This window comes from Labrus bergylta, chromosome 5, assembly GCF_963930695.1.
Source record: "Labrus bergylta chromosome 5, fLabBer1.1, whole genome shotgun sequence".
Lineage (NCBI taxonomy): Eukaryota > Metazoa > Chordata > Actinopteri > Labriformes > Labridae > Labrus > Labrus bergylta.
This window is the reverse complement of record NC_089199.1, coordinates 21,734,176-21,742,153: the sequence shown is the minus strand read 5'-3', so window position 1 is coordinate 21,742,153 and position 7,978 is coordinate 21,734,176. Positions and strand designations below refer to the sequence as shown.

Genomic DNA, 7,978 nt, shown 5'->3' with positions numbered 1-7,978 from the left:
CCTTGTAACATCACCAGTTTTGTCCAAGACTGATGGTACTCACAATTAGGGCTAGGATGGGAATCTTTGGGTGTCTCACGATTCGATTCAGTTTTGATTCTTGGGGGTCACAATTCGATTCAGAATTTCCAATCCAAAAACGATTCTGGATTCATGATTCAAAGTATTAGTAAATACTTTAGGATTTACTCCAGTCATCTGTTAGACTGGCTGAATTTCTTGTTGCTCTTTTTGGCATTCTACTGAGTTAAAAAACAATAATAATAATACCGGTAATCGATTTTTGGAAATTATGAATCAATTTTAAATCTTAGAAGAGAAGAATCTTGATTTTTTTGCCCACCTCTACTCACAACATCAACAGTTGTATTTAATTAGATCACTACTAATTCACACTCATAGCATGTTAACACCCTAACCTTATATATGTTAGTATTTAACTCCTTCAGCCACAGTGACTATTTATAGCTAAACAAAGCTGCAAGCATGGCTCCATAGCGTGCAGGAACCTTGGAGACCTTGTGACTGTGTTTGTTTTAACAAAATGTATATTCAAGAAACAAATTCAAGAAGCAGCCATTTTCCTCTGAGTTCACGTTCAAAAATGTGAGTCTAAAATGTTATTAAAAAAGACAATGACTTAACACTGTAACAGTTATATGAATGTAGGGACTAATTGTGTCATCTCTTCTCAACTAATCAGCAACTGGGGTCTTATTCTGGTACGAATGTTGGATACTATATTATATTCTATTTGCTAACCACATCAACTGACATTAATCTGTCACCCCAATGTACAAAATGTATGCAGCATGGGTTGGTCTTTCATCTTTAAGAACATTATTATGTGATGCAGATAAAAGTAGGCCAGACATGTAATTGTAAGTATGAAAGACAAGTATGCATGAAGGTGTGTCATCCTCCATTGTGGCTTATACAGATGTTGCAATTGAAGCAGTGTTTTCATCATAACAACAGACAAACTAAGCATTCACATTCATACTGTTATTGTGCTCCAGTAACATTTGATACATTCCTCTTATAAACATATTGTTGTTGCATAGTATAAAGCTTATTTTATGATTTCAAACATTTTACAAAACAGACTGTCTGCCCTACCCCTGGGTAATTAATTTGAGTTATTACTCCTACCTGAGTCCTGAATTCCTACATATTTGGCAAACTGTCATTGAAATACAAGAGATAAAGATCTAAATAGGTCAAGTACGGTAGGTGTTGATAGTGAGTTACACAGAATAGACTAGAAACATTTAGACAAGACGAGACCATAACCTAGTGGATCTTTAAGTGTGATGCCAATGCAAAGGCTGCATAACTTGTAGATGATATGCACCACACCCTGTTGCAAAAAAATACATTAAGCCAGCCTGTCATGTATTTGCATTGAAAGACTACAACCTATTGGTATGGTATGACCACATAGAAGAACTAGTTCCACTCCGAACAAGAGCCATCTTGTATGTGGCATCTACCCCTTAATCATGCAGCTATTTCGTTCTGTGAGTTTCTGGGATATCCTTTGTTTCTGCTATCACTTTGACAAGAGATATGCCATGTTTGTCTTGCCACATCAGTACTCTTCTTGTCTCTACATGTATCAAAGGGGATTCAGTTGGATGCCACCTCCAGCAAAACCTGCTTCTTGTGCACACAGAGTCACAGCAGTGAGTTCAAAGCGGTGAGGGCTTTGCGTATAGGATACTTAAAGGGTGGACAATGAGGGAGGGGTCGAATTCTTCAGCTCCCCCCACCCACATTTCTCCAGCTATGGCCCAAAAGAACAAAAGACCAACATAGCCTACGTAATAAAGAAATATGATACTTATTTCTGCATTTAATAATTCTTAAATTACCACAGCGTAAGTACTGACAATGCAAGAACATTGACTTAATAAAAAATGTTTTTATATCATACATTACTCCATATGAAAGATGCATTTACATGTAACAAGCACTGTTGCAACACGTCAAGACAGAGGATATGTAACATGTCGCTTGTTGGCCAATACCAGTACATCTTATGCAATGACCCATATTTAATTAAAAAAAAACTCCCTTATGTGATACATCTTTTTCTTTCATGCAACTATTGCTGTTGGATTAAATATATCTAATTAAAATCTACAGTCAAAGTAGAAGTTCCCCAAAATGGTACTTAAGTAAAGTATATAGTTAGTAACTTTCCACTAGGACGCACACTAGCAGCAGGTGAATGGAAAAGTCTAGAATCATACAGAAAGATTTCATCCCACTTAACACACTCACAAGCTTAACTGAGTGATCCTAAAGCCATCATCAACTTAGCCCAGTGACTTTCAATTGGCCAAAATCACCTTAACTTAAAGGGCATACTATCCTACCCTTAGGTTAAGCAATAAACAGGTATTAACGCGGCTTTATTGACATTCTTTAACTTTAAAATCACACATTAAAACAACATAAACCTCAGACAATGGTTTCGCTCAACACACATCCGCGTTCATCCTGGTAGTATATGATTGGTTGAACATTTTGATTGATTGGTCTTTCGTCCAATGAAATAAGGGGAAGGTCCGAGTCAGCAAATCATTCCGAGTGTTCACATTTTCTTGACGCTGATTGGTTCTCAGGCAGTGGTAGTAAGGTCTAGGCAACGCCCCCACTTTGAAACTCAATGGAAATTTCCACTCTCTCCACTCGGTAGTATAATAGCAGAAGTGACTCCGGCAGTGAGATCATATCAGACAGACGGCTTGTAACAATCTTAAAGAACAATTACAGGACAATCTCTCGGTAAGTTAAACATTTTACATTATGATTTTTGTATAGTTATGTGTTTTCAAGTCATTAATAAGCTCGTGGTAGCCACCTTGTTCGCTTTTTGTACCAGTTTTTGGTCTGAATGGATACAAAAACCCCGTGGTTATCTGATAACCTAGCCGCCCGGTACAAATAAAACCGAGAACAACTGCTCGTAAACTTAAAGAGACACAACCGTAAATCAAATGAGACTGTGTAAAAAACCTTTTACAGTCATTCAGCTGGTCGGTGTCCGTGCAGAACCTTTTATTTAAAACGCTTTAAATGTTCACACTTGTTCGGAAAGAAGTGACGTGCGTTCTTCCATTAAAGCGCATTGAACTAAGCTTATCATGAAGTCAGTTTTACGTCAAGCCAAATGCCTGTAAATTGCGTTAGATTTCAGCTGTAACGAAAGCGGGCTATCAAGAATGTATGAAAGGCAGTAGTGGCCATATATGGTGTTCCGGTATGTGAGTTAGACCCCGCCCACTGCGAGTACTACTCAAATTACAGCAGAGCCCCTGCATCGTGACCTCGTGAGCCTGTGGCGCCTCGATACGTCAAATCCTGCCCTCTTGAATGAGATAAAGCTCTGTGTACACAGTCTGTGAGTTCTCGGGAACCTGCCTGTCCGTTCAGTGGTGATAAACTCATCCAATTTTGTCTTTCTAGGAATCTATTCATTGACTGAAGAAAACTTGGATCTACATTTCTACCTTTGCACATATATTTAAACTTGATTTAAAGTCATCATGTCTCAGCAGCAGATCAGGTGAGTGTCCCTTTTATATTCACATTTTGCTCCATATAGAGAACTGTATTAATGTATTTGTCCTATCCTCTGAAGATTTAGTTTTTTCATAATGAAAGTAAACAGAGAAATTAAACCTTCATAATTAAGTAGCTTAAGATAATTAATTATCCTTTTTGTACTTGTCAGATTCATGCCTTACAATCAATTCAAACAGTTTCACAATATTGATTGTTTTCGTCTCTGTTGTTGCCTTTCAGCCTCCCCGCCAAGCTCATTAACGGAGGTATAGCGGGCATTGTTGGGGTAACCTGTGTCTTCCCTATTGACTTGGCCAAGACCAGATTACAGAATCAGAGACACGGCCAGCAGGTCTACAAGAGCATGTAAGTATTTGTACTTCTCCGTCTGTAATGACATCACCCTCTGTTTTCCCAAATCTTATGGCATTACGCCTACTACCTCCGTTTGTAATCCAGTACTATTCCTGCTAATCCCACAATGACGCCAGGACCAGGTGTAGAAGAAGTGGAGCATTGGGTGAATCCCCGTGATGACCATTCATAGCTCACATTCCTATGAAATGAGCGGGTGGGGTGTTTTCAGATGCATGTGAAGGGTGGAAATTTACTGCTCCCTTTACTCACTCAGCATTGATGTTCCCTCAAAGCAGCCGCAGATTAACCAATATGATTGAACTGTCATTGTGATTTGATATTTGGGCTTTTTAAATTTTGCTTCAGGAAAGTATGAAATTGTTTCTTTTTATTAACTTTATTTCACTTTTTTTTTCTCCTGAAGGATGGACTGCCTTGTGAAGACAGTCCGATCAGAGGGCTACTTTGGAATGTACAGAGGTAAGACTAAAGCAAATTTGACTATATTACTAATCAGTAGCCTTAATGAGTAGCAATGGGTTAAATTTGAGGGTGGGTAAAATCTTTTTTTTGGTTTAACAATAATTACAACTAGGTTCATACTCGTAAGGATTCAGCTGCAGTTTATTCTGAATGCATGGGTTTCTTGATTAACTTAAACATGTAACAAATGGTTAAAATAAATGGGATTGGGATACAGTGGAAATAGTTGTTTTCATGCCAAGTGGTTTTGCAGCTTTAAGCTCTGGTGTGTTTTGATAGAATTCATGCATTACTTGGAAAAGCCCTTCTTGTTTGATTTAGATTTTATTTAATGTAGAAAAGGAAAAGGAAAATCTTGTGGTTGTTATGAAATGTGAGGTAAATTTAGACCTTTAGTCTGGGTCTCTGCTTGTGTGAGGAAAGCTGTTTGTTTGCATCTGTGTTTTTCATATTACAGACTTGGGTCCCCCTGGGATATTGAAGGCTAGCCGATAAGGCGCAGCCACGCTGGAGGCAAATCATTTAATGGTTCTTACAATATTGCTCTATTTAAAACTATAGGCACAAGTTTTTGTTTTGCCATCTATTTGTTCTGTATTTTGACTTCTTCTTCATAACCTCATGGCTGTCTCTTTACTGTCCTGTCAACGTGTCGTAAATCATTTTCTAGACTTTGAATTGTGTCTTTGTGGACTTGGGTTGCTCTTAAATCTGTGTTGATGTAAAGCATATTTTTAAAGGTCAACACTTTCACAGATCAGTCTGTAAGAATACCTAAAGTCTACGTACACAGTACTTGGTCAAATACTTCTGTCTGTCCATTCACTAACATCCCTTTATTTCTCTTGTATGCTGATGTCATCCTTCTCTTTCTGACCTGTACCCTCTCAATAGACTCACAAACTTCCTTTTCTCCAAGTTCTCTCTCCATATAGAGGGCTCTTTTTTCATAAACTGACCCACTGTATTTGATAGAGTTTGCATCTCCCTCTGGATATCCTTCTGTTTCTTTCCTTGTCTTGTGTCTCAGTTTGTTTAGTTTCTAGTTTTCCCTCTCAATGTCATGTTTTGATTTATTTCTGTTGATGTAATCCCTCTCCATCATCATAACTGAAGCTACTTTAAATTGTGTATGCATTAATAGTTATGGCCTTTTGTACATTTTAATGCTGTAATGATAATGGTGGAAATGTTTTGTTTTTTTTGTTTTTTTTTAAATATGTGCTGAACAAGAGATTTTTATCGGGACAGAAGGAAGTAACTGTGTTCATTTTTCTTCCCAGGTGCTGCTGTTAATTTGACCCTGGTCACCCCAGAGAAGGCAATCAAGCTTGCTGCTAACGACTTCTTCAGGCAACACCTTGCTAAGAATGGGTACGACACATTGTCTCATTAAAATCATCTAAAGATAAAAAAAAAAAAAAATACTGCTTGTCTTGTTTTACTGAGTTTTTCTCTCTTGTGTTCACAGAAAGGGACTGACAGTGTTCAAAGAGATGCTGGCAGGTTGTGGTGCAGGCATGTGCCAGGTCATTGTAACCACCCCAATGGAAATGCTCAAGATACAGTTACAAGATGCAGGCAGACTTGGTGAGAAGAATTGCAGTTAAAGTTGAACATTTTCAGTTTGGCTTTTACAAAGCCTAAAACAAACCCAGAATTTGTGTGTTTATTTCTTTCTTTTGTCCTTTATCCGCAGCGGCCCAGAAGCAAAAACCAGTCATGATGTCTCCCACCAAGCTGGTGGTCACCAACACCATGCTCAGTCGCTCATATATCTCTGGCACGGTGGTCTCAGCACCACGAGCTGTGTCAGCCACTCAGATAGCTAAAGAACTACTCCACACACAGGGCATCCAGGGGCTCTACAAAGGTCTAGGAGCAACACTGATGAGGTAAAACTCAAATGTCTTTTCCCCCTAAGAGCAACCATGTCAACCTGTTAGACAAGTTACGCTTGTATTAGGTTTCACTCTTATTCAACATTTTGCTTTATTTCTTTTAGGGATGTTCCTTTTTCTATACTGTACTTCCCCTTGTTTGCAAACCTGAACCTCCTCGGCAAACCGAGTCCTGAGGAAGCATCTCCCTTCTATTGGGCTTTCCTCTCAGGCTGTGTGGCCGGATCTACTGCTGCTGTGGCTGTTAACCCCTGTGATGGTGAGTTATATGAGCTTTGATGTTTTTTCTGATTATAAATTCCAAGACTGGAATATTTCTGCAATTTTTTTCTAATGTTTTGTTCTTTTTCTTAGTGGTGAAGACCAGACTGCAGTCAATGAACAAAGGGTCCACTGAGGAAAGTTACAATGGAATCCTGGATTGTGTGAGGTAAAACAATTGAGGTTTTCATTGTTGTATAATTACCCCTTTATCTCTGCTTTAATGCAGGCGTACAAATAAACTTTGTCCTTTGTTTCTCTGCAGTAAAATCATGAGGAAGGAGGGACCCTCTGCCTTCCTGAAGGGTGCCGGCTGTCGAGCTCTCGTCATAGCTCCTCTGTTCGGCATTGCACAGGTTATGTACTTTGTTGGCATTGGCGAGTACATCATTGACAACTCGCCTCTAAGGCTCCTGTCGCCGTGATCATCAACGCTTTATCTGGATATGAGCAGGACCTCTTAAGAGCGAAGGTGGTTGGAAAAACTGGCAGCTACATACACCAGTTTACAGCAAACTAATATAGTCTTGTCTGATGAGGTCAGAAAGGCTTCAGGGTGTGAAGACCTACAGTTTCATCTCTGTACGGTCCGACAGTTGTGTTGCACTTGAAAACTTTGTGACTTATCCAGTAGGCCGTGGCCCACGTTTGCACTTTAAGCGGTTTAAGACTTAATGAGATGTGGGGTCCAGAGTTGCAGTTTTATTCTTTCTCTATCCCTGAAACAGCCCTGCTGTGTTTCCCTCTGTGAGGGAGGGGAGCTCACTCCATCAAAGACAGACCTTAATCTGTGATTACATCATTTTTTTTAAATGTGAATGCTAGTTTATTTTCAGATTGCTGAAATACAGCAGCTTGCAGTACTCTTGTTAGTAAGTTTTTTTCTTCTTTGCCTTACATTTATGTGACTTCACATGGGGGACACTCCTGGCAACATTACAGGAATAACTTAGTATACATATTAAATCTGACTGACCATGAACCTTCATACTGATTAGGGACCACATACATTTGCCAAACCATCAGCAGTGTCAGCAATGCTCCAGCAGATACTTGATATTAACTCTACAGTTGTTAACTGGTCTGTGAACTTCAGTCTGTGTGTGTTGTGATCTGCAAAGACTGAATATGCATTCATGCTCATTATACATGTATATATAAACTTATGCACGACGTCTGTTTAGCCATAAACAGACAACAAAAATATTCTTGGTTTATTCCTTCAGAAGAGCAGATTGACATTTGTCTTTGGCATTGTGCCCACAAAGCATTATTACTGTGACTGAACATGTGAAAGATAACTGTTACAAAACGTTGTATTTGTCATGGCTTTTTGTACACACGATATATATATATATATATATATATATATGTATATGCATTAAAAACTTGCAGAAAGTTAA

The 7,978-nt window shown here is 38.8% G+C and overlaps 1 protein-coding gene across 1 annotated transcript; it reads left to right on the top strand.

Annotated features, from left to right (window-relative positions):
- Positions 1 to 2,659: 2,659 nt before the first annotated feature.
- On the top strand, positions 2,660 to 7,978 carry slc25a55a (solute carrier family 25 member 55a). The gene is made up of 10 exons (XM_020630725.3): positions 2,660 to 2,793; positions 3,475 to 3,574; positions 3,814 to 3,939; positions 4,355 to 4,410; positions 5,697 to 5,787; positions 5,885 to 6,003; positions 6,113 to 6,308; positions 6,419 to 6,573; positions 6,669 to 6,744; positions 6,841 to 7,978. The coding sequence occupies exons 2-10, from the start codon at positions 3,555 to 3,557 to the stop codon at positions 6,998 to 7,000; spliced, it is 999 nt and encodes a 332-aa protein (XP_020486381.1). The 5' UTR covers positions 2,660 to 2,793; positions 3,475 to 3,554; the 3' UTR covers positions 7,001 to 7,978.

What these genes read in the sequence shown, in the direction of transcription:
- slc25a55a (XM_020630725.3), top strand. Translation starts at nt 3,555, where the DNA reads ATGTCTCAGCAGCAGATCAG. An exon ending in CAACACCTTGCTAAGAATGG is followed by an intron (nt 5,788 to 5,884) that starts GTACGACACATT and finishes TTGTGTTCACAG; the next exon opens with AAAGGGACTGACAGTGTTCA. An exon ending in CTAGGAGCAACACTGATGAG is followed by an intron (nt 6,309 to 6,418) that starts GTAAAACTCAAA and finishes TATTTCTTTTAG; the next exon opens with GGATGTTCCTTTTTCTATAC.